The 27,739-nt window shown below is 37.0% G+C and overlaps 1 protein-coding gene across 1 annotated transcript; it reads left to right on the top strand.

Moving 5' to 3' along the window:
• The first annotated feature begins 235 nt into the window (after positions 1 to 235).
• On the top strand, positions 236 to 24,604 carry LOC140169073 (FRAS1-related extracellular matrix protein 2-like). The gene is made up of 11 exons (XM_072192349.1): positions 236 to 313; positions 2,655 to 2,921; positions 4,960 to 5,070; positions 7,561 to 7,794; positions 8,749 to 8,859; positions 10,762 to 11,010; positions 14,839 to 14,943; positions 17,019 to 17,279; positions 20,072 to 20,170; positions 21,143 to 21,403; positions 24,286 to 24,604. Exons 2-11 carry the CDS (start codon positions 2,696 to 2,698, stop codon positions 24,399 to 24,401), a joined length of 1,773 nt encoding a protein of 590 aa, XP_072048450.1. The 5' UTR covers positions 236 to 313; positions 2,655 to 2,695; the 3' UTR covers positions 24,402 to 24,604.
• The last annotated feature ends 3,135 nt before the right edge of the window (positions 24,605 to 27,739 follow it).

Raw genomic sequence — 27,739 nt, 5'->3', positions numbered from 1 at the left:
GATGTTTAAATTGGCTAAATAAGTTGTATTTTTGCCTGCCCCTAAGGGACTAAAGATACAAATTAAAAACTATGTTTGTTATTCCCATTGATATTATTTCAATGAAATTGTATTATATTATAGAATATTGAGTGAAACCTCGACCCGAACTTTGATTACACAAGCAGTCTGTTTTAAAGACATTTCTTGTTTGTTTTCTTTCAGCTTGGTTTGCTCTACAGCAATCTGTGTATGTTGTTGGTGAACGCTGTGGGACACTCTCTGTATGTGTGACAAGGAGGATATCTCTCAGACACCGGCACGGTTTCCGCAAGTAAGAAATCAACGAGCGCTACCTGCCGATCTAACATTACCTCTGATTGGTCAATTACATGATATCTTCATGTTAAAGGGCATGTCTATAGCAAAAACAACATCATATCATTGGCAAGCTAATATTATGAGGACAATGAAAATGACTCCTTTTTTGAGAAAATAAGACGTTTAAAATTGATATTCCGCAAAAACCAACTTAAGCGGTGAGTTCCTTCGAACAAGACAGATTTGGCCTAGAAAACTGGTGACGTCATGAAATGAGATGTGCCCGCTGTGAGAAAAGGGACTATAAACGCTCTCAATGGATAGAACGATACTGTTGTTGTTCACAGAAAAAAATTCCAAATTAAGTATTACAAATTTCATGGTTTTTAAACATATGGATAAAATCAGCCGCTTCTTTTTTTATATATTATTAGACAATTGTGATATTACAATTCATATGTATATCAATATCATGAGAAATATTAGGCCTAAAAAATAAATACATAATTTGAGCTTAGAATTTCATCTAAGACTAGCATATAAACCGTGTTAGTCCACAAACTCTATGTATCTGATTTCCCTGTATATTGCAATGCTATAGTTTCAGTTGGATGAAATATTACAAAGCAAACGCATAGTAACAATTACCGTGTGGGCTTTGTTCCCGAAAGAGAATAATAGCGTGCATATTGTTATGCAGCATTGTTATGGTAAGTGATAGTACAACTCATTGTTACTAACGGCAAACTTGTCAAAGTGATTGTGATTGTATGATGAGAGCACGATAAAGTGTCTGCTTCATTTACCTACGCCATCAGTCTAACGGGGGAGAACATGTACGCTTTTTCAGGAGAAATACACACAAAACATTTGCAACAAGTGTCAACTTGTAATGTAATAATTATTCTCTTCAAATAGAGATAAACTTGTTTTTGCTATAGACTTGCCCTTTAATCACCAATCAGAATGGAGTTTTGCAAAAAATTCACCCCAATTTTTATGTGTGGTGAAATTATTCTAACAATGTTGCTGATTGGTCCAATTGATAATGAAAACTCCTTTTTGACCAATAGGCAGGTAGTTCTCATGGGGTTAATGATCAGAAACAATCAAACAAGTTAGAGCTTTTTTCAGAAGAATTATTTGTCCCAAGATGGACATTCATAAACCCAAAAGGTATTTGCTGCAAAGTGTAATTTGTCTGACAGGGTTTTTTTTTAGTCTGAAGGGTTGTTGTTTGATTTAAATCAGTGATTTAAATCGCGATTTAAATTCATGTTTTGTTTTTTTTAATTCATGGTTTTTTGAGAAAAAAATCTTGATTTTCGCCGAATTTTTCCAGAAAAACTAAAAAAAAAAAAAATTTTGAAATAAAAAAAATTCGCATTTCTTTTTTTTTTTCCAAATCTTATGAATTTACAAATGCGCGCGTGAGCTTTAAGACAAACCTTTTTTTTTTGCCTAATGGCAATTGATCTGAAAGATTTTCTGCTAAGGCTCATTATCCATTCAACTAATTTAGCTCTATTCAGGCAAGCAGATGGTAAGTTAGCTCAATCGATAAGGCTTTTGACTGTGGTGTGAGAGGTTGAGGGTTCGAACCCTGGTGGTGGTTAGTTAGACTATCCATAGTCGATTTTTGATAGATAAAAATATGTTATTAATCAAGATGAACACATTCAGTTGAACTCAAAAATACTCAAAATACTAGTAAATGATTATAAATCGTCGGCAGAGTGCAACACTATCGTAATTGCAGTAGAACGCAATAGCTGCCATTTGCAATATTTTAAATAAATGTACTTACTTTAAACAAATAACACTCGAAAAAACACCCAACTACATGTAAAGGCTATATCTTGGGGCTAGCTTAGTGGCCATCAGGAAAGTATACAGAAATTAACACTTTACAATGAGCATGATGAGGGGATTGTGCTAAAAAGGTGTTTTACAAAAGGCAGCTATTACATTATACTGCACTTACGATAGTGTTGCACTCTGCCATTGAAATGGTTTGTGAGGTTCAATTTCTGACCACCTACCTATAGAAGTATAGAAGTTACCAATCACATAAAATAAGTATAGAAGTTACCAATCACATAAAATGTCTCATTTTTTCTTTAATACACAGCTTTCAGCTTACCCACTAGCAGGCTATGTTAGCACATCTATGCTACTAACAAATGTGCCAAAATCTAAATTTTGATGATTTTTACGATCTTCTGGATGAGCAAATCACTGAATTGGCCTTAAACCGTATAATTAATACTAATAAATTTGAAATTAAATGTTATAAATGCTTCCAATTTCTTATTCTATCTTTCTTTGTATGTTGATTGGTTGTTTATAAATAGCAATCACTGTTTATGATGTGAACAGTGACCCAGCGGTAGCGATGATTCCAAATTTGAGTGCAGAAGAAGGCGCGGACTTTGACGAACCAGCCGCTCTCTACTCCTTTCAACCAATGGAGACCTACCAATGCAAGGATTTCAATATCGATACTGATGACTTGATTGAAGACACAGAGAAGTTTGCCATTAAAATAACCGCTATGACAGGCGGTGTATTGAAGGACCCGGGTCCGGGTACAGCGACAGTGTACATCTTAGATGAGACAAGTGAGTATTGTTCACTGAAATATCATTGCCGGTCATGACCTTTGAACTTGATACCTTAAAAGGGTCATTACCTTTGGAATGACCTTTAAATATATGTAAACGATACCATAACATCAATTATATAATCTTTGTATAGGGACATTATAAAAATAATTATTATTCGTTTTCTGATCTGTTGCTAGCTGTAAAACAACTCCAGTTTTTGTCAGAGAAGAACAGCACTTGTTTACATTTTGAGTGCGTGCAGAGCGTAAATACGGAACTGGGGTTCTGATTGGCGGAATCAATCGTCTGACAATCATCGCAACAGACCGATAATCTGATTGGCCGATTGTGCATAAAATTAGTTGGTCGGCGCAGATCGGAGCCCTTGAAGTGATCACAAAGTTCCGCATAGTATGTTGCTCATTAAGGTTACACAAAGAGACGTATAAAAAACGTATAAAAGACGTATAAAGTTGTTCTCTAAAACAGAGTTTTCTCAGTAATCAAATATCGCAGCGAGTGAAATGTTGGTGCATTGGATGTAGCTTAACATTTTGTGTGTGTTATATACAAATTATTAGAATAAATTTGAAAATCCTTCGTTTAAAGCATTTTTACCCACCATGTTCACAAGATCAAAAACACGCTCCATGAGGGTTTTTTCAAATGTGCGCTCCGTATAAATCCACACCGAGCGATTGTTTTCTTCTTTTTCGTATTGTATTACAAATCGATCAAAGAAATAATGTTGCCATGGGGAAGAACCAAATACAGTACCGATTAAATTTTAAAAGCCCGCTTTTTGGGGGAAAATTTTGGAGAATTTGCTTGAGAAAAGCTGGTTTGTGAAATTATCGATATCTTGATTACGAGACGTTAATTTAGACATCTGAATACCTACATTATTTCTCAACATTCTGCCAATTGCTATTCCATTTGATTTTCACTCCAAATTGAAGCTAGTTTTGCAAAAAACGAGGTTTTCCTCCATCAGTTCGTTCAAAATTTCAGCGCCGACATGCGTGTTTATTCTAAGAGCCATAATGCGGACGCGATTGTAATCATCATGTAATTGCATCCAATTATAGTTATATCATCCGCTTTGAGAACAGTCAATTGCGTAAGCTGATCTATGGCCGAGTGGATAGAGCGTTGGACTGGGAATCTTATATGAACTATTTTTGTGGGTTCGAGTCTCCGTGTGGCTGAATTTTTTTTTTTTCTCTTTTCTCATTTTTACTTCCTTTCTTTCCTCTTTTCTTTCTCCCTTTCTTTTTTCATTTCTTTTTTTTTCATTTTTTTCTTTCTTTTTTTCTTTCTTTCTTTCTTTCTTTTTCGTTCATTTTCTTTCTCTCTCTTTCTTTTTCTTTTTCACTTTTTCTTTATTCTTTATTGCTCCTTTCTTTTTAGTTTTATTTGATTGATTCGCTGAGTGCAGTGAATCGTGATTGATTGTTTTTCTCCCCGGTTTTTCACTTTATATATTTCTGAAATTTGTAGGCCTGCTAAGTCTGTCTTGTTGATTTTCATCCCAAATTCGATTTACAAATAATTGCTTTTTGATATTGTTGTTGTTGCTTACCCGGTTGCCTACCCTTTCATTGTATAAATCAGGGGAATAGCAGCATTGATTTTATCAAAGATATCAAGGCTATAAATTCAAAATCAACACATAGCTTGACGAAGTGCCCCCAATCAATTTTAAAATTTATAAAATCCTTGAGAAAATTGCAAAACGGCTTGTGCCACCCCCCCGGCATCCGAGCTCCGGGCACGAGCTATTAGCCAAGTTTCATAGCCTTTTCATGTCTTGACCGTGGATCGATATTCTATTGTATATAAGTAGGCCTACGTCCCTGCACGCTTGTTCATTTTCTGCATGGCTGTTTCTGTTATGAACTTACGCCTCTGAAATCAAGTTTATGAAAACTCTCGCTAACCTTAACAGGGCGCTCAGATCAATCTGAGCAAGGGACTGCCGTTCTTCTCTGAAACCATGTGTAGATAGCAATTTTTATACTAATTTTATGTTTCATACTCTCATCTTATGCAGCCTATTTTTACATCGAACAAACCAAGTACATTTTTGGTGAGAGGGCTGGAACCGTAATGGTGCGATTTAAACGAGGGGGATACTTGTCGGATTCAACAGCGGCAACTGTCGGTAAGTAACCGCCACACTTCCTAGAATCCTTTACATCATGACGCATCATCTTATTACATCAAATGACACTCCTATTAGTGTATAACAAGTCAAGTCATTTCATGGTAGAGTCAAGTCATTTCTAGCAATAGCTCGAGTTGAGTCGAATCAAATGACTCGAGTCACTGTACAATCTCTAGACTATGGGGAAATTTGAAAATGAGTCGAGGCATTTCATTTTTGAAAAGTTGAGTCTTGAGACATGACTCGTTATATGTCGGCCTATTACTTATTTCATGTTCCCTTGTTTTCATGTTGAAAATAGTATGGCCAAACTTGGGACGATAGTCAAGAAATAGACATTACTTGCAAGATCTGGGGACCATTTCACTAAACTTGTAACACTTCTTAAAAAGGTACCGTACAAAGGTAAGTTGAGTGAAATGGAACTTAAGACTCGTCGTAAGTTACAAACGATTTTGAGACTTGCGAAGCTTCGTAAAGTTTAGTGAAATGGACCCCTGGCTGTGATCTGTTCACTGAGATACTTTTTGTCACTTTTAATCCATTTTACACTAGATAGTAAATCAGTACAGAAAATTGAAATGGAAGAAATGCATTATGGGATGTGTAAGAGACCTTCTCTGGTGCATCACTTTACCGTTTACGAACTTTATAAAGGCTCACAGTATAGCCAGTTAGTCCTCCGCGTTGCGAATTTCCCGGAAAATCACAGAATTCGGGAAAAAATGTGGAAAAAGCAGTTTTGCTAAAAAGAGAAAAAATTAACTGAAAAAATGCTTAAAAAATGAAATTAATAAAAAAAAAGAACTAAATAATAAAATTAGTTTCAAAATTCAACATAATAAAGAGAAATAATGTATCAAACTATCATTCCACCGGCACAGGCCCTATATATTGATCTAAGAATCTCCAATAACGGCCATACCTAGTCCAATTCATAGGCTTGAGGTTTGTTTTATGAAAATTTTATTACCACAAAATTTACAACGCAGAGAAATGCAGAATTTGACAATTGTAAAGCAGAAAATTTTGGGCTTTAGCTTACAGTAATTAGGTATGTTCATTAAACTCAGATGAAAGCATTTGAGTGTACATTATGGGTGAGACAATTAGTCAATTGGTAGTAGCCTTGGACCTTTTCAAACTGGGTCATTCCGATAAAGCCTGAAGCATTAAATTATTTTCCCTCAATCGCTAAGTACCTCTTCAGCATCATGTACAGTGCAAAGTTCCAATGTGTAACAGGCATATAAATAAGGCACCAGAAACAAATATGTTCGGTCTTTGGATCGACCGTAGATGCTGCTTTGATGCTTGGTAATAATGAACTATCAACTAATTAATCAGAATTAACGCTAAATTTATATTGGTCAATATCCCTACAGGCAAAAATTACTATTGGTTAAATACCACTAATAGGCCTGGGCGATACATTGAAATACGATGAGGAACTATTTGTTTTCATGGCATTCGAAAAGACTGCATTAAAATCGCTGAAATTGATCAAGTTATATAGCCAAAAAAGTACTTTTTAGAGTTTGATGCTTCAAAATGGTAAATTTTCTCTCATTATATGACATTTTTGATGTAATAGTACCAAAATTCATACGCACGGCTTCGGTTTTTAGTAAATAGTCGCCTTATCATATTGTAACTTTCAGCTTCGAGGCGCACTGTCATTTTAAGGTGTTTACGGTTCAGTGCGTTAAAACAAGAAAAGTCTCAGGTCAACCTATGTTGAATTTTTGATCATTTGGCATCTAAATCATATAGTTTCACCTGATATTGGTGGCATTGAACTGTGAGAGTTCTGAATATGAGAAAATTCCACCCGAAATTAGGCATTTTCCCATTGAAACATGTGTAATACATAATTAGTGGTATTTAACCTATTTTGTCACAATTAACAATATTAAATTAATTGATTTCATAAATAATAAGGATCGACCAAGCATCGATGGTCGATCGAAAGATCAAACTAAATTGTTTCTATTGCCTAACTGGGAAGAACTTTCGACGGTCAATTATGGATGAGAGAGGTACTGTTGCCAAGGATACTCAATGTGCAATCAAGCGTGTGGGACTGGTGGTATGTCTCAGACTTGTGGAAGAGGTGATGCATATGATCATAAAACCAACAATATTGATCATTTGTGATGTGTCATGTCAAAAGGAGACACTTTTGGGCAGGTTATCAATTTTGATATTTTGACATATCTTAAATATAGAGATATTTTGCTCCACAATGCCGTTTTCCCCAATAAAAGCGGACATATATATGGTGTCGATGCACATGGCAATCCTTTCCCATTTTGGATTTTGCCCACATAAAATTGTCTCCTGCTTCACTTTGCTCCCCCACATAAAAAATGTTTGCTTGCTTGCTTGCTTGCTTGCTTGTTCGCTTCAATGCTACAAAGCTGATGTTTGTTAATAATATGTAATATCTCTGACAGGCATTGATTCTTTTATATTTCTCCTTGTAAGATTTTGCCCTCGCCGACATCACAACAACTGTAGGTGCAGCGAATGATTACACAAGTGCTGGTCCTTTGACGGTGTCCTTCGACCCTGGTGAGCATACCGTCGAGAGATCGTTTACTATCAATGAGGATAAACTTCGAGAATCACAGGAATATTTCACCATTACACTAGGTTCGCCAGTAGGAGGATTTATTCATGAGCCGTCAGTGGCAACTGTCTGCATTGTTGATGAAACTGGTATGTACTCATCCAAAGCCCCATTTTGTTATGCCTCCACCACAAGGTATACTTTTTGCAATGTCTGTAGATGTACGCGCGTGCTTTATGAATGGATAGGCGGATTGACTACAGATTTTCAGGATAGGTGGGCCATGGTCAGAAACACTGGCTACTATTTTTTGGGTGTGTTCAAGGTAATATACAGAGGTCAAAAGTCATTTGAGGTCAAAGAGGAAATTAAAATTTGATGTCATATGAATAGTTAAACTCATATTGCAACCATTAAACTTGAGTCATAGCTGCACTATGGGAACCCTCATCTATTGGTGGTGTTCGAGGTCATATACTGAGGTCAAAGGTCATTGAGCTCAACATGTAAAATACCAATATTAAAGACTTTAAAGTTAAAATTTGGTTTCACATGAACAGTTTAAATCCTAATGCAACCAAACGTAGGTCGTAGCTGCATTAAATGCTTAAATTGCTTAAACGTGAAGAATAAGTCATTCAAATTGTCATTTGGTATTTTTGAAATGACGAATTTGGCAAAAAACAAAGAAATCAGCAGTACTGACGAAGTTGAAGCCCCATTCAAATGCATGTAGATAATTTAGATACTGTCAGTATCTAACTTACAGATTCGTGTACAATTTCTTATTTTGTCTTAAATACACAGCTTTCGGCTGAACCACTCGTAGGCTATGTTAGCACATCTATGACAATGACAAAGATACCAAAATCTGAATTTTGATGATATTTACGATCGTCCGAATGAGCAAACCACTGAATGGGCTTTTAAGGTTTAGAGTTATGGTTAGGTTAGCATATTGCGGATGTACTCAAAATCGGGGGCAGGGACGTAATATGACTCGGCACACCTCTCACTATATGTGCCTTGATAGAATCTTGTGAAAATTTTATTCATATAGATAATATAATTACATCTGTATAATATGTTGTTGTTTATTTCAGCATGGTTGTGTATAGAGGAAGTTCAGTACTTTGTACGTGAAAAAGATACAAGCATTACTATAAGGGTGCGACGAGATGGCTATATTTGGGACACCGCTGACCTTACAGTTGGTGAGTAGGTCATGAGGGGAAGGGCACTCACCACAAATGACCATACTTGCATGCTCCCCTGGAAAGACCCCTGTTTTGATAGCTCCAAAAGACCCTGAATTTGACCAAAACAGAAAGACCTCTGAATTTGATAATCTTAGCTCTAAAATACCCCCAAATTGCTCATTTCTCACATTTCTACCAGGTGATGATTTTCAACCAGAAAGCGAAAAAACACACCTGATTTTGACTATTTGTAGCTCCGAAGGACCCCCTTTGCAGCTTCCAAATACCCCCTTTGCAGCTTCCAAATACCCCCTTTGCAGCTTCCAAAGACCACCTTTTACCAGGCACAGTCAGCTCCCAAAAACCACAATCTCCGAATTCTGGGAAGCATGCCCACAAAAAATTATTGAAGCATAATAATGAACAGTGCTATTATTGTTTATTTAAATAAAAAATGATATAGATGCAAATTTTCAGGGTATTTAGAAGAGCCATTGGTACCCTGAGGGCACTCAAATTTAGAATTAGTATATCCCCTGGCATTAGGCCCCTTTTTTTTAATTTGACTATATCTGATGATCCCCTTTTCTGGCTTTGGCTTACCAAAAGCGGGATAACCCCCATTCTTCACGACCAACTTCACTGGCTCCCAATTGAGGAAAAAATCCACTTCAAAATCCTCCTCACATACAAGGCGTTCCACAGTATTGCTCCTCCATACTTGTCTGAATTGATCACCCTTTATATTCCACCTTGTGGCCTTAGGGCAGGTAATGTGCGTCCAAATGATCATCTCCAAATTGTCCGTTCCCGAACAATGACCTATGGTGAACGGGCTTTTGCTGTTGCCACCCCAATACTGTGGAAGTCACTTCCGGAACAGATCCGCAAATCACCTACTCTTGCTCAATTCAAATCGCAGCTGAAAACCCACATGTACAGAAATGCTTTCCTTGTATAACTTTGTCATGTTTTTCCCACATTATTTGTTTTGCAATGTAATGAGTACTCTTTGTTTGTTGCTTTTGTCATTTTGCTTGTTAGCGCATTGAGATGTTTTTTTACATTTATGTGCTTTACAAATGTGTTAAATAATAATAATAATAATAAGAATGACCCTCTTTCTTTCCCCTAGAATTTATAATCAAACTGCCATAAAAAAATTCTTGTATTTCAGCTCTTTTGTATTATAAATTTGGTAAATTTAGAACAAATATTATAATTTTGCTTAAATTGTTTAGCTCACAACCACTTTTTTCATTATTGCATACCCAATGACCCTCTTTCAAAACTTATACCCAATGACCCCTTTTTTTTGTTATACCCAATGACCCTCCTTTTTAAAACACCACTTTATATTATATCACTCTTACATAAATTCTAGACAGTTCATTGGTTGATTACCATCAATCATTTTTACTATCACCCTCTCCATGTGATAGTTTTTACCATCATGTGCTTTGTCAGTAGTGTGCCTGCGCCAAGCCGTAAGCGCTGACTCTTAGACTTGCCGATTTAGTTATGGGATGGACCCCAAAATGTGAAGTATATCACGGCAAAACATGGTGTTATGTTGATGAATCTATTGTATTTAGTAATAGAATTTATGTACGAGTTATATAAAATTTTATTCTTGTTTTCATTAAGAGTATACAAATATTAACTGTCTATGAGTGTGATGGTTGAAATATAATCACGAGGTGAAAGATGGATTGTTCCATTCCACGAGCGAACGGCAGTGGAATGGAACAATACATCTTTCACCGAAAGTGATTATATTTTGACCATTACACAAATTTAAGACAGTTAATATTTGTTTTATATCAATCATACATAAATTCTATTACTTAAATACTATTTAAGTGATATGAGTGATATAAATACTCCTATTATAATACATGTACTTTTTACCTACAGACTTACTGTATACCGGTAGTACTGCTACTGGTAGTGGTACAGACTATACTCCGGATAACCCTGCCGCTAACCCGTTAACATTTACTGCTGGTACCGATTTGGACTTCAAAGACATTGTGTACACTATTGAGAACGATGAAGTGCTAGAAGATACTGAAACTATCGTTGTGACACTTGATAATCCATCAGGAGACTATACATTGCTAGACGAACGCAAGTCGACCACGATATACATTGAAGATCAATCAGGTAGGTTTATCAGTCAGTCATATCACATTTATTAATTCGTATTAAACAATTTGAAGCCAGCACTGGTGGCTGCCATTTAGTGCTTATAGACAGGAAGTCTGCAAAGGTGACTATACATTGAAGACCAATCAGGTAGGTTTATCAGTCATATCAAATTTATTAATTCGTATTTAACAATTTGAAGCCAGCACTGGTGGCTGCCATTTAGTGCTTATAGACGGGAAGTCTGCAAAGGTGACTATACATTGAAGACCAGTCAGGTAAGTTTATCAGTCAGTAATATCACATTTATTAATTCGTATTAAACAATTTGAAGCCAGCACTGGTGGCTGCCATTTAGCGCTTATAGACAGGAAGTCTGCAAAGGTGACTATACATTGAAGACCAGTCAGGTAGGTTTATCAGTCATATCAAATTTATTAATTCGTATTAAACAATTTGAAGCCAGCACTGGTGGCTGCCATTTAGTGCTTATAGACAGGAAGTCTGCAAAGGTGACTATACATTGAAGACCAGTCAGGTAGGTTCATCAGTCAGTAATATCACATTTATTAATTCGTATTAAACAATATGAAGCCAGCACTGGTGGCTGCCATTTAGTGCTTATAGACAGGAAGTCTGCAAAGGTGACTATACAATGAAGACCAGTGAGGTAGGTTTATCAGTCATATCAAATTTAGTAATTTGTATTAAACAATTTGAAGCCAGCACTGGTGGCTGCCATTTAGCGCTTATAGACGGAAAGTCTGCAAAGGTGACTATAAATTGAAGACCAATCAGGTAGGTTTATCAGTCATATCAAATTTATTAATTCGTATTTAACAATTTGAAGCCAGCACTGGTGGCTGCCATTTAGTGCTTATAGACAGGAAATCTGCAAAGGTGACTATACATTGAAGACCAGTCAGGTAGGTTTATCAGTCAGTCATATCACATTTATTAATTCGTATTAAACAATTTGAAGCCAGCACTGGTGGCTGCCATTTAGTGCTTATAGACAGGAAGTCTGCAAAGGTGACTATACATTGAAGACCAATCAGGTAGGTTTATCAGTCAGTCATATCAAATTTATTAATTTGTATTAAACAATTTGAAGACAGCACTGGTGGCTGCCATTTAGTGCTTATAGACAGGAAGTCTGCAAAGGTGACTATACATTGAAGACCAATCAGGTAGGTTTATCAGTCAGTAATATCACATTTATTAATTTGTATTAAACAATTTGAAGCCAGCACTGGTGGCTGCCATTTAGTGCTTATAGACAGGAAGTCTGCAAAGGTGACTATACATTGAAGACCAATCAGGTAGGTTTATCAGTCAGTCATATCAAATTTATTAATTCGTATTAAACAATTTGAAGCCAGCACTGGTGGCTGCCATTTAGTGCTTATAGACAGGAAGTCTGCAAAGGTGACTATACATTGAAGACCAATCAGGTAGGTTTATCAGTCAGTAATATCACATTTATTAATTTGTATTAAACAATTTGAAGCCAGCACTGGTGGCTGCCATTTAGTGCTTATAGACAGGAAGTATGCAAAGGTGACTATACATTGAAGACCAATCAGGTAGGTTTATCAGTCATATCAAATTTATTAATTTGTATTTAACAATTTGAAGCCAGCACTGGGGGCTGCCATTTAGTGCTTATAGACAGGAAGTCTGCAAAGGTGACTATACATTGAAGACCAGTCAGGTAGGTTTATCAGTCAGTAATATCACATTTATTAATTCGTATTAAACAATTTGAAGCCAGCACTGGTGGCTGCCATTTAGTGCTTATAGACAGATAGTCTGCAAAGGTGACTTATGCTGTGGGAGGTCTATATGTACCGTATTAGTATCATTAACCGCCCAGTGGGCTTAAAACAACATTTTGGGTGGGTACTTATTTTTATATTGTTTACATAATTGCATATGTAAAAAAATGGCCCAAAATATAGAAGTTATAATTATGTGTAGATGTGTAGATGGTTCTGTGTTTATGTATTTGGATCCGGTACATAATGATGAAGGATCATGTGTAGTTAAGTCACTGAGTGGGCGCTTATAGAGGCATGGGTGGTTGATGGAATAAATACAGTTTAACGATTAACGACCAAATTTTGTGACCTTTTTACAAGTCTGTCAGTGTAGGATAAGGGAAGCCCCATTAGACTTCAAGGGGGTGGGGAGGAAGTTTTATTTTTTACCCACCACAGGCGGCAAGATTTCTTTTGCACTAGATGTTGCCCAGGAGTTTTAGTATTGATGGGAAATTTTTTGTTGTTTTAGTGATAGTGGGGAATGCTCATGTAGTGGGAAAAGTTTTTTTTTCCAAAAACTTCCTCCTCCTCCCTTGAAGTCTAATGATGCGTCCCTAAGGGCTTTCCATCGATGGATTTTTATTTCTGTCCGTAAATATTTTGTAAAATCAAATTTTCCATCAAATGTTGACAATGGCTATTCCAGTTGAAACATGTGGAAGATGGAAGATAAAACCTTAATCGTCCACGCTAGAATTTCAAATGGGGTTACCTAAGTGGGTGACTCCATTTGAAATCTACACCCCCTGTGTGGGAGATTAATGTTGTATCAGGGGTGTGGATTTCAACTGGACAAGCCCAATAATTAGATTCATGTCTGTAGAGCTCTGTAGGCCTGTGGTATTACGCCCTATTGCACCAAACATGACGACAACTCTCTAGTATCAAGTATGCAGGTTCCCGAGTCCGAAGGCTCCGAAGTCCAAAGGTTCGCAAGTCCGAACACATAATTTACCATTGGCTAGTCCGAATTCTGAAATTTGTATTATAAATTCACATTTGAATAAAAATAATAGAATTTTGCTCCATTTTTTTGAAATTTTTTATCCGATGACCATTTTTTTACAATTTTATACCCAAGTGACTCTTTTTGTTGTTGTCTTAAATTGATACCAGTGACATTTGGGGATTAACCCCTTTGTCTTTGAAAAAGCATCTTGAACAAGGGTTTGTTCTGAAAACTGTATCAAAATCATGGGTATACATGTATGGTATACCCAGGTCAGAGCTTCTGTGGACGTTCTTCCTTTTGACCTATACATTGGTATACCTAAGCTATGAACATAGTTGGGCTTCCTTATTAGGTCTTAATATTCATTGAATAATTTCATTTGAACACTTCTAAAATTGATTGGGTACATTTGAAAGGCATAGTGTCAAGATTTTTCAGTAACATTTGTTTTATTTCGTGTTTAGAAAATATATATCATAAGCTTTAAAATGGTATATCATTTGACTTCAAATGATGTCCAGAAGCTGGGTTATGGTTTGTTGAACTCTGTTCCTTCAACAAAATTGTTCATTTTTTCAGTTCTACTTGTGCCTCTTTTTCCACATTTCTGGTAATAAATATCAAACAGTCATAATTGGCGGTCATTTCAAATCATCCCCAAGTCAACGAGATTCAGGAATGTCCTCTCATTGTTAATTGTTGGTTATACATAGACAAAATACAATGCTTTGTTATATCCACCACTTGACCAGGATTTAGCCAAAGCAAACAAAGACAAGATCTATTTCTATAGAAATAGGCCTAGGTAGAAGCTTATAATTATCCTCTTCAGCAATAGGATTATTGATTGGTTTAAACAGTGTTTGATAAGATACTTGTCGCATTGAATTGAGATACCTATGAATACGACCATCACACACATTTTACACTGTAACACAGAATACAATTTGCTGAGTTTACGGCTCATTCGTAGTGTCCAATCACATTTGGTTTTAGCATTGGAGTCAACTAGTATACCAACAGAACGAAATAATGAAAATAATAATCACATTTTTATTTTTGCCCAAACAGATTGGTATTACATGCAAGATCAAACTTACATTGTTGGAGAACGTGCTGGGTCCGTGACAATACGAGTGTGTCGAGATGGATGCATTTGGGATGCGGGTACTGTCGGTAAGTGTTTCTTTGTTGAATAGAGCCCATAGGGGAACTCCTTTATATTTTCCAATGGGGTATTCAATCAAAAAGATTAATTATTTTATTCTTTTGCCAATCTCATCCCGCATTGTTCTTCAACAAAATTGAAATTTTGGTATCAGAAGAAAGCTCATATGTGACGTGTCATGTCAAAAGGAGACACTTTTGGGCAGGATCGTAAATGGAGAAATAACCAAAAATCTGTCGGTGGGTGATTTTTTCACAATTTGGGTTTGTTGCAAATTTGTGATGTTATTAATGCTGAAAATATTGTCTGATAGTTTCAGACCGGAATATAACTGGCATCTTGTAGTTTTTGAGACATTTTTCAAGTTAATTCATACTCTCAACATTGTCAATGATATTTTTAAAGGCCGATATCTCAATTTCCAATTTTATAATACCGTAACTTCCGAACTCAATATCTTCGCTTAGGAATGTCCAATTTCATTGGAGAAAACGGCGTTGTGGAGCAAAATATCTCTATATTTAAGATATGTAAAAAACTCAAAATTCATAACCTGCCCAAAAGTGTCTCCTTTTGACATGACACGTCACATATTTTTTTCATTATCCCAGTGAAATTCAACGCCCCAGATGTTTTTTGTTTAAGAGCAGAATAAGGGAAGACATATTCGTCCACGCCTGAGTTTGAGATTTCTTAATATTTATGAACACCAAGATGTATTCTTTCACTTTAAACTGATAAAATACAACTTTTTAATATTTTCTCATATTTTTTTCTTGATTTAAAAATTGGTATTTCACTCTTTCCAACTCGAAAAAGTCACATGGCTCAAGACAGTTGAAGTAAATTGGTGAGAAATATTAGTCAGGAATGCGCTAATGCGAAATATTGTGATTACGCGAGCGATTTGCATCACATGATGCGGCGCAAAAATGTGTGTATGTCCAACACATTTAAGTCACATTTGGTATGTTGTTAACACCAGCAAACAAAACAAAGATTTGCAGTCGTAATGCCACTCAGATTTTTAATTATTTTGAATTTTAGCGCACTAAAAGCAGGCATTTTGGATCGTCGGTGCAAAAGGATGCAAATTAAGACCTTGTACCAGATACAGATTTCGCAAGAGTGAAAGTCTTACCATTTTAAAATATAAGAATGTTTTGTGCATAATTTTTTACTGAAACATCGATTTCTCAGAGTTCACTTTTGACAACATTGCTCAATTTTTGTGACAAGATAACTCAAAAATTATGAAAGCAAAAGGTAAACCTTTTGCACTATGTTTTAGAGCACATCAAAATCTAGGGAATGTTTTCTCTATTTTTTAAAAATATTTAATTTTATCAAAAATATATACCATTATGTGCTGAATAGAGTGACACACTTGCTGGTTTTTATTTTTGGCCCCACACATATGTGGGGCTTATGTTATCATCCAAATGGTCGTCTGTCTGTTTGGATGGCTGTCTGTTTGGCTGCCTGGTTGTCCGGTGGAAGCAAATTCATTAATCCACTGTGCAGCTCAAACACAATAACCGATTAACTTCGTACTGGGAATGGTGATAAGATATGGCGGTCTGATGTGCTGTATAGTTTTGTGTCATGTTATTTGCATATTTATGAATATTATAGACCTTACATGTATTTGCATATTTGCCTACATTTTCATTAATCCACTCTGCAGCTTAAACACAAGAACTGACCAACTTCAAACTTGGTATGATAAGATGGCCTGAGTTGCTGTTTAGTTTTGTGTCATGTTATTTGCATATTTATGAATATTAATGAGGTGATTTGCTTATTTTATCTTATATGGTGGCATGGTGTGCTGTATAGTTTTGTGCCATGTTATTTGCATATTTATGGCTTTTAATGAGCTTATTTGCATACTGCAAATATACCTTTGTTATTTTTACATCTTTGTGTGTGGGGGGGGGGCACCTGAATTTGGAACCGCATAATTCTTCTTTAGTAGTAGGCCTAACTGTTATCGCTTTATCGTTTTTGGGAACTTTTTGATACAGGTCTAGCTGCACAATCATGTAGACATTTTTTTAATTAATATGTTTTGTGTTTTCAGTTATAGCCTTAGATGATGCTGGTATGGACACAGCGGATGAAGGCAACGCTGCTGGTGATGACTATGAGAAGACAGACCCAGTTGCCTTTGATGTTGTCTTCACTCCTGGGGATAAATGCGTTGATGTTGATTTTGACATCACAAAGGATACGGTCCCTGAAGACTTGGAGTTCTTTACTGTAACTCTAGACTCAGTCACAGTAGGGGGAGGAGTCATCTGCGATCCAAGCGTATCAACCGTGTTTATTGTGGACGAGACCGGTAAGAATCAGGGTTATAGCCATGCCGGTCGGCGCTGGTCAGGGGTAGATGGCACGGACCGGCGCTGACCGGCACTAAAAAAAAAAAAAATTCTTTTTTTTCCCACAATTAAATGATTTATTCATCATAAAAAGAGTAAAAAACAAAAAAAAATTACTAATTGGATAGTAAAATTAGCTGGCACTTAACTTGGTCTAACTATATAACCCTGGTAAGAATTATTGGCTGAAGCTGCCCGAGCGAAGTAAACCACGCAGACGCGCCATACGTGAGTTGTTAAAGAGTGATATTGTCACAAACCGCTCACGGAAGTATCCTGTGCCTCCTCGAGCCACTTCCGGTCCTGCCAGGACTCAAACCCACAACCCTGGGATTAAGAGGCGAGCGCGCTAGTGTATAAATAGACCAAAAGCGGACTTCCCCATCAGGTCTATAACACTAGCGCACTTATACCTCCGTGACAATTCTCCCCCTCCTCGTAAGGCGTAGACTATGCCATTTTAATCGACTATAGACTTTCACTTTTAAGCAGAACTTTACCCTGGGACTTCGTTCTCTTAAACACACTGTCAATCATACTTGTTTATCATAAAATCTAACCACAAGACTAAGTATGGTGGTACAATACGCACTAGATGCATACGTTCATCCACCAACCTTCACGCCAGCACAAAAGCGCCGCATTCCATAGGTAGTTGTGTACCATGTATAGTTAATGGTAATGGTACGTGTCGGGAGGATTTAAACAATAACGAGATCTGGGCGACCAATCACAAGCCAGATTCATTTAAAGATGCATTACATCATGACAATTTTAGTTAGGCCAGAAATTGGCCTAACTCTCCATAGAGTCCCGTGTTAAAAATACTAACCGCAATCCAAAGTCAGTAGTCCACTTGGGAAGCTAACAAACAGAGGGAGTACGGTGAATGAAAAGATCAGTCGTGAAAATCTATCAATTGTGCACACATCAATTAAATCAGAGTTTTAAGGTTAAATACAATATCCAGAGTATGCACAATGGGCAAGTAGACTACAGAGTAGTCTACATAATGTGTGTCCCTGTGCCTTACTTCTTGGACTCACTGCCAGCCACTATATGAACGCCTAACCCTTTCCGATGGATGGATCCGCCTGGTGTTAAGAAACACCAGGGACCACCGCTGCCTCCATTTTTGTCACAAACCGCTCACGGAAGTATCCTGTGCCTCCTCGAGCCACTTCCGGTCCTGCCAGGACTCGAACCCATGACCCTGGGATTAAGAGTCGTGCGCGCTAGTGTATAAATAGACCAAAAGAGGACATCCCGTCAGGTAACACTAACACACTTATACCTCCGTGACAATATCTTAATTGCTCTCGTCATTCATTGTCTGAAACTGTTATACCAAATTTGATATCAAAAGTTTAATCATTGTGAGCATAGGAGCCGTTGTTTGGAAATTTGTGCAATTTTTAAAATGACAAATTATGAATTGACCACGCAAAAGCCAATGCAATGCATGGTATCAGCTTATTATGTGGCCTGAAGCAACCCGTACAGGAATCATTGTACACTTGCCTTTGCACAATTGAAAGAGCTGGGTATTTGATCAGGGTTGCCAAACCTGCGATTTGGTAGCCCAATTGGGCGACTTTTGAAGATTTTTCCTACGACTTTTGACAATTTCCTGTCCCATAGAAACCAATGCTTAAGAAAAAAATTGGGCGACTTTTCAACTTTGGCTCCCGCGACTTTCGATAGTTTCCTGCCCCATAGAAACCAATGGTAAAGAGAAAAATTGGGCGACTTTTCGATTATTTGATCCCGCGATTCGGGCTGAAATCTTTTGGCAACCCTGTATTTGATTTGCCTTTTGACATGCATGGGTAAATCTTTAACCTGTAGGCCTATAAAAAGGCTCACAATGATTAAACTTTTGATATCAAATTTGGTATCAACCTTCGAAGGAAAATGTATTTTGCTCATTAGACTCTGATTAAATGGGGATGGAACTAGTGGAGACTTTTTAATTTGGCTGTGGTTACTTATTTGAGTTTAATTAGCTTCAGCAATTTGTGGATTAGTCAATATAATCCGGCAAAGAATGTATATCGATCATATATTCATCAACACACTCAAGGACACTGATTTGTTAGGGTATTGTTGTTAAGTGTTACAGCTGGTTGCGTGAAATGCAGGAGTCGGGCCGATGAACGGGTAACTGCACATGACTTTTTATCGGCAGACACATTTTTTATTTTTGCATAGCAGTAGTATATATATTTCTTGGCATAGTTGCATCGTCGTGGGCCAGCATCTTGGGTTCCAGGCACGCCGCCGAGTTAGTCTGTTCAATTTTGTGCCAAATCCTAGGATCGATAATGGCGATAATGAGGGAAGTTTAAAAAACATTTTATTTGACCAAGTTTCTGTTTCGGAAAAACATGAAAATATTGTTAATCTGTATCTGGTGGTGCTATTGCTAGTGGTATTGTCATTGGTGCTATGGTTGGTCACTTTTGGTATATTCTGTGTCATCTGCCTGCTTTTCGGTTTTAAATTGAAGATATATTTTACCATCAAAATATTGTGGCCTGAAAATTTATCGCGATAGACGATAATAACATTATCGTGACCATGCCTACTCCAAAGGCGTTCCAGTTTCCAGAAAGCTGCCCAGGCGAGTGCTTTTCTTCTTTTTAGGTCTCCAACACTAGAGTCCATCTTGGAACCCAAGTACTTGAAGTATGTGACATGGTTGAGGGATATTGTGCATTGTATTAAAATGATTTTCTTTATTTCTTTACAGCCATCTTCTGGTTAGAAGCCCACTACATAGCTCATGAGGGGATTGATTTGGTTGTTACTGCCCATAGGAAGGGATATATCAATGCAGCAGATACTCTCAGTAAGTAATTCTCTCCACGCGGGTGTCGACTGCAGACGACAAGTTTCAATTTTGTTCAAAAATTTAAAAATTTTGAAATTGTACATTTTCGTAACAATATTTGGAATCAGCATGAAAAATGCATTAAAATGAGTACAAACAAGCCTAGTATTGGTTTAATGGTTCTTAAGCTTTAGCACGAAGTGTGTGTTTATGTGGTGCCATGTAGAAGGGTAGGGGTGAGTGTGGGGTGAGTTAGTGGTGTGTGTGGTACAGGGGTGGTGGTGGTGCATGGGGATGTGTTTGTTTATACAAGAATTGTTTTAGCTCGAAAATTAGTGCATTTGATTGAAATTTATTTTCGTAAGTTAGTGTGTATGTGTCGCACAGCGGTGTGTGTGTGGTGGTGAATGGGGGTTTGTTTGCCCAAGAATTGTTTTAGCTCAAAAAATGAGGGAATTTGTTTGTAAGTTAGTGTGTATATGTTGCAAAGTGGGGTGCGTACGTGTTGGCCGACAAACGAGGACACACACAAGATTTTTCACCCTAAACTGTGGACCTACTTCCAACCGAGGACTGTCCTCGGTCTCAAACTGCTGCAAAAGACCTCAAATGCATGCTAGATGCTTTAAACGCTATTTGCCTGAAACCGAGGACCACACGTGTCCGCGAGGGTGATGGCTAAAATTCCGCTTTGTATTATACACAAAAAAAATCCGCCATTTTAGTCCACGGTTAGGCGATGAAAACATCATACACACGTCCTCGGTTAGATAGCAAAACACAATATCCACGTTTGGAGGCAAACACAGACAGGTGTGTGTGTGGTGGTGCATGGGGGTTTGTGCAAAAAAAATGGTTTTAGCTCGAAAAATGAGTGAATTTGTTTTGTTTGTTTGTTTGTAATTCCTGTGTTGGGTGGACGCATATAGGCCTACTGTTAAGCGCATTTATCATGTTTGTATTAATAATCTTTATTTTCTGTTTTGCTAGCCTTAACTGCTACAGATGGTGTTACAGCTAACTTAGCCCCCGCAACTGATCCTGCTGATTACGATTTACCAGTCGACCCGACCTTAACCTTTGCCGCGTTAGCTACTTCCATGGACTTCGATCCTATTACAATTAAGGCGGATGCTGATATAGAAGATATTGAGGACTTTACATTAAGTCTAACCCTGACTGGGGCCACTTTGACGTGTGGTGTGGTAATAGATCCAGACCCAGCTACTGTATTTATATTTGATCGCACAGGTCAGTCTCTTCATTACTTTTATTTACTGCTGATCTAATATTGCCACTGATTGGTTAGTTACATAATATCTTCACTTTAATCACCAATCAGAATCAATGGAGCTTTGCAAATAATTCACCCCAATATTTTTGTGTGGTGAAATGATTCTAACAATGTTGCTGATTGGTCCAATTGATAATGAAAACTTCTTTTTGGCCAATCGGCAGGTAGTTCTCATGGGGTTAAATCAAGATTTTGTTTAGTCTCCTCTGCCACCAGTTTGATTCGGCTCGTTCTCCATCCGTCTCGCAATGATAACATCACAAGCCCCTTTTAATTAGTTAAATTTTTACCCCTGGCCATATCAACCACATACGTCATCAACTAGGGGTGTACGAAGAGCCTCGGGGGCCCATGGACAAAGAGCAGTGTGTGGCCCTTATAACAGCTCCTTTATCAGACATATTCCTAAGCCATATAGTCCGAAGTCATTTTCACTTTTGCTCGGGGCCCCTGACCCCTTGGGGCCCATAGACTTTGTCCACCCTGTCCACCCGCTTGCTACGCCCCTGGTCATCAAACACAACTTGAAACAATGCTTTCAAATGTTCGCTGTATTCTTGTGACTTCTTGTGATTTGAAGTGACCTCCACTTGAGATGAGTCTGGTATTTATTTCTAGCTATTATGTGAAATGAAACACATGTAGCAGCCGACAAGTGCATTGTTTTGATATGGACGGACACAAATCTGTATACGCTAATCGACTACGTAATGACCATGAGTTGTGATTGTATATCAAATTTCATCGAACTCAAACGTTTACAGGAATAGTTCCCGGACCTAACTGGTTCATGTTAATACAGCCAATCAGAAATGGTGTAATATAAACACAGCCAAATTAAAAAGTCTCCATTAGTTCCATCCTCATTTAGTCAGAGTCTGATGAGTTTGTGGCAAAATAATTCATATAATAATTTTCTATAGACTTTCCTTCGAAGGTTGATACCAAATTTGATATCGAAAGTTTTATCATCGTGAGCATAGGAACTTTTGTTTGGAAATTCGTGCAATTTTAAAAATGACATAGGGAATTGTATCACGTAAAAGTCAAGCATGTGTGCCAAGAATTACGTCGCCTGAATAGGCCGGCAGGTTAAAGGTTTACCCATGCATGTCAAAATGCAAATCAAATACCCCGCTCTTTCAATTGCGCGCAGGCAAGTGTACAACGATTCCTGTACGGGATGCTTTAGGCCACATAATAAGCTGATACCATGCATTGACTATATTGCGTGGTCAATTCGTAATTTGTCATTTTTGAAATTGCACGAATTTCCAAACAACGGCTCCTATGCTCACGATGATTAAACTTTTGATATCAAATTTGGTATCAACCTTCAAGGAAAGTGTATAGAAAATTATTATATAAATTATTTTGCCATAAACTTATCAGACTCTGATTAAATGGGGATGGAACTACTGGAGACTTTTTAATTTGGCTGTGTTTATAATGTTACAATGGATAGATGTTTTTTGAAAACATGAGCAAAGCGGCTGCGGAGGGATTTAGGTTTTGTATACAACATTTTCATTATATTTCTTAAGGGCTCTGGTATGAACGTTTCTACAGTATTTTTGTGGGACATGAGAGCACAATAGACATATCGAATTGAATTCTGAATACGAGGAGTGTCATATCAAATAATTTTGATTTTTTTTTTAAAATTTGCGATATTATATAAATTTTATGATGAATTATTAAAATTTGATATTTTTAAAATTTTTGATATTTAACAGTCCTCAAAGTAAACTTTCTAAATCTAATGATATGTCAGGCCTTGCCGTTTGAGGCGAGCGATCGCTCTCGCTCGCCATGGCTCACCCAAACTCGATTTTTAGTGAGTGATTTTCCACTTGCCATAGACAATAAATATCAATCGATGCGAATCTCCCAAAATCAGCCATTGAATCAGCCATTTCAGTATTTAATCTATTCTGTACCCCTCCAAGCGTAGAAAGCTTCGCGCGCATTTCAACATAAATAGCATTTTAAGACAGAAGCTCTACTTGATTATTACCTAAATAAGTGATATTTGGAAAAATTCGACCACTTGCCTAGAATCATGCTAGCGAATGATTAACCACTCGCCTTTCAAATCTAAACGGCAAGGCCTGTATGTACTTAAAGTGTATGTAGCTGGGATGAAAGCCGACGATCAATTGAAAATTATGACCTTCAGATTGAAGATTTTTCCCCAAAATACCAAAAAGAAATAAGAATCAGCACACTTTACAGGCTGCCGGTGAATTCAGAATTATAAATGTTCATGACCATATTTGGAATCTATGCAAAATGCATTAACATGAGTACAAACAGGCCTAGTATTGGTTCGCCGGGTCTTAAGATAGCTCTTGATAGTTTTAGAAAATATCAAAAAACTTGACTCTTTGTTGAAGCCTATGGCAGAGCACTAATGATCGGAATGCTTCTTTTGACATTAAAGCCATAATATACGATCTTATGAAATTGGTTAATTTTTTTCAAACCTGATTTTTTTGCATATTTGTAATGTTTACACATGTCCCAACTTACACCTAAATGTAATCGGCCAAATTTGTTGTCTTTGTAGGTCAACAGAGCAAAGTTCGACATATTATCATAATTTAAAAATTATGATAATATGTCCTCCCATAGAACTGCATGTCAAATGGCCAAAATAACCATTGGGGTTTCTTTCACTTTACCTTGTTATCACTTAAAATGGACAGCAACCCTTCCTGGTAGTTATTACTAATATTATTGCAACATTTTGAATGAAGAATAAAAAAAATTAAATTTGATGGAAATCGTACATTAAGGCTTTAAACAAAGTTTTTTTTTTAATTTAATTTTTGAACAGCTTACTTCTGGATTGAAGAGAGGCAGTATTGTATTCCCGAAGGCAAAGTTCTTGACGTTGTCTTCCACCGAGACGGTTTTCTTGGACGTGTAGACACAATTAGTAAGTCAGATTGATATCTCCTGAACTACCCTTTAGGCCAAAAAAAAGTTGTTTGTTTGTCCTCCACCGCCCGCTCCTCAGATTAAGGCCTGACCAATATTTTTTATAAAAATAAGTAAAATTCAATTTTTTTTTTCAGATTTGGAGTATCTCTGGACCTAGCTAGAGCTAAATGCTAAGATCTTTCATGGTTGAAAATAAAAAAAGCCCCCCAAAACCATTTTGTGTCTTCAATTGCAAAGTTATGTTCACGTCATAGTCTATTATTTTTAGTGACTTCAAAATACATTGGATTTGAAATCATTAAAAGACTATGACATGAACACAAATTATTACTTTAACTGCATATTAAAGAAACAAAATGTTGGTTTCTTTAAGTCACCATGAATGATTGTAGCATTTAGCTCTAGCAAGGTCCACGAATACGCCAAATCCGAAAGAAAAAAAATCAGCCCGCCCGCCCGCACGACGTCCTCTTTCAAAGCTGTGGAGAACAAACAAACAATTTTTTTTGCCTTATATTACCCACTGGGCGGGAAAAACCTTGTATGTACTCTTTGTCCTTGAATATGGATGAAGCAAACCATTCAATATAAAGTCTACACTTACAAGGCTTTATCCATTGTCAGAAGGAAATATGAAGTGTTTCCTACATGTACTTTTTGCCCTTGAACATGGATGAAGCAACCGCTTCAAATAAAGTCTACACCTTCAAGGCTTTATCCATTTTCAAGGGCCATACAAATATGAGGTGCTTCCTGCATGTACTTTTGGCCCTTGAATGGATGAAACAACCGCCGTATATGGACATTGCGTGCTAGTGTGATAAGTCGCTAGCGGTATTTCCTTCATAGGCTATTCGATTTTGCCTATGAAAACGAAAGATACAGCTAAAATTGTGTTCCGTTTTCAAATTTAAAAGAAGAAAATGTGAAAATTTAATTGAAAAAGTGAAAAGTAACAGTTATAAATGAGGTTAATGACTTTGCAGCATTTATTTTTCAGGTATTGTGAAATAGCTAAACACTGTGCTTTGGACCTCGGGATATTCCTCGGTTCCAAAGCACAATGTTTAGATATTTCTCAATACCCTCAAAACAACTGATGCGCAATCGTTAACCTCTAATTAATCACTTTTCGAAACACTGATTTTTCCTCGAAATGGTATAGGAGATTCCTATTTGCAGGTGTGCACTCTAATATGATGGCTCATTATAAATATAGGGTGGTGCGTTTAAACATGGCCTGGCTCCCATCATGTTTATATTCTAGCATAATACGTGAAGGCAGCAGACTAGGGGCAATTACTTTGTGCATAGACAAGATGATAGCCTCCACAGTGCAAGTTGAATCATGAAAATTGGTGAAGTTTTTCAGATTTTACAGTGATTTTAGTGAATTGTGATACCTGAAGTAACTACTGCATGTTGGAGGATTTAAAGGGATGGGATTTTATGTAAACATTGGCCTGCAAAAAAGAGGTAAACAATCATCTGAAGCTGATGTGGCTAAAAGCTAGATATCGTTCAACATTATGGGTAAAGAACATTTGGGCGAAGCGACATTGGAAAACTTAAACGCCAGAAAAAAAAATCAAGATTTTTAACATGGCAGCCTCCACAGTGCAAGTTGAATCTTGAAAATTGGCGAAGTTTTCCAGATTTTCCAGCAATTTTAGTGAATTGTGATAAGTTTATAAGCAGGTTAATAAAATCTTAATGAAATTATTGTGTTTTGATGGTTATTATTGTTTATTATTATTTACAATCTACAATATAAAATATGGCAGGCCATCTTTGAACGCACCACCCTATACATGTAGTAATCAGGTATATTCGAATATCGGTAGGTGGAAATCACAACAATATTAAACGATCTTTATTTCTATTATTCACAGCCATCACCCCTATAACCGATGGTCGAGCAACAGACGCCGACGACTTCGATCCCCCTGCCAGTACTACAGTTACATTCAATGCATTAGAGGTTACATCGATGAAACAATTTACGATTCATTATGATAACATTATCGAACACTCTGAAGATTTCGATTTTGCTATAGACGTTGACGATGATACTACTGGAATACTGTACTCTCCAAGTGTCTCTACCGTTATTATTCGTGATCGTAAGTCATAATTTTATATTATAGTTTTGTTCAGGCCCGTAACCAGGATTTTTTTTTTTGGGGGGGGGGGGCCTAATTTTGAAAAAAAAATGGACTTGCATGGGGGGGACAGGCCTGGTTTTATTTGATCTCAAAATGAAGCAAAATAACAAGTGTTATGAATTGCATTTTTTAGTTACAACTATACTTTATCACTATAATAAAACTACCTTTTCATTTTCATTGCTAGGAGAATATTGACAACAAGTAAATAAAACCAGTAATGATCATGTTGCATAAAATTTATTACAAATTTTGAGCTCTTAGATTGTCGGATATAGTAATCACCGGATCTTTACATTAATAGGGTTAGCACAAGTGGCGGGTATCGTCATGTATTGGATGGGACAATTTAAACTTGCAAAAGTACCTGTCCATTTGGCTACAAACAAATAGTAATCACCGGATCTTTATATTAATAGGGTTAGCACAAGTGGTGGGTATTTATATAATATTGGATGGCATTGAGGGGTGTATGAGAACATCCTGCACGCGCCATGAATGATATTCAATGAGCCGGTACGGCGAGTTGAATATCATTCATGCAAGTGCAGTATATTCTCATACAACCCGAAATAAAGCCATCCAATATTATTATTATTATATAATATAAAGCTTTTTCTATGCGTTTTGAGTACCAAAGTATCAAACTAAACATGCTGGTGCCATTTGGAATCCAGTTGTTTAGTGAATCATTTTCATCATGTTTGCCGGCAGTGCAAAACAACAAACTGCGTAACTCAATCTATTACGCCTGCTTTGGTCTCTCCAAGCACGCGAGGTATGCCGCGTAACGCGCTAAAAGTTGCGAGCGATAAGCAAAATGTGCGCGCCCGTTCAGTATCAAAATTATCTTGCACGGTGTTACCGTAGAGTATTAAAAATTTGTGGTATAGCTAAAAGCTTCGTATTATATAATAATATCATGCATTGGATGGGAAAACTTAAATTTGCAAAAGTACCTGTCCATTTGGCTACTAACAAATGGAGGGCCGATAAAGTTTGTTATAGGGTCAGTAACTTTCAGGGTTGTTGACCATCCCGGCATTAAATAGCTCTTCTGGAGCCTTCAAGGTGACCTGTTTAAAGCATTTACAATAGAATGTAAGGAGAAAATGGTCAACTAAGGAGAGCTAACAATCACTCTCCTGTATCTGATTTAAGGAGAGCACTAGAGAGCGATTG

This window comes from Amphiura filiformis, chromosome 14 (genome assembly GCF_039555335.1).
Source record: "Amphiura filiformis chromosome 14, Afil_fr2py, whole genome shotgun sequence".
Classification (NCBI taxonomy): Eukaryota; Metazoa; Echinodermata; class Ophiuroidea; order Amphilepidida; family Amphiuridae; genus Amphiura; species Amphiura filiformis.
This window is presented reverse-complemented; position numbering and strand designations above follow the sequence as displayed.

Coding starts and splice junctions, on each gene's coding strand:
- LOC140169073 (XM_072192349.1), top strand. CDS start 2,696: ATGATTCCAAATTTGAGTGCAGAAGAAGGCGCGGACTTTGACGAACCA. Junction 17,280..20,071: donor GTTTATTGTGGACGAGACCG/GTAAGAATCAGG, acceptor ATTTCTTTACAG/CCATCTTCTGGTTAGAAGCC. Junction 20,171..21,142: donor CAATGCAGCAGATACTCTCA/GTAAGTAATTCT, acceptor CTGTTTTGCTAG/CCTTAACTGCTACAGATGGT.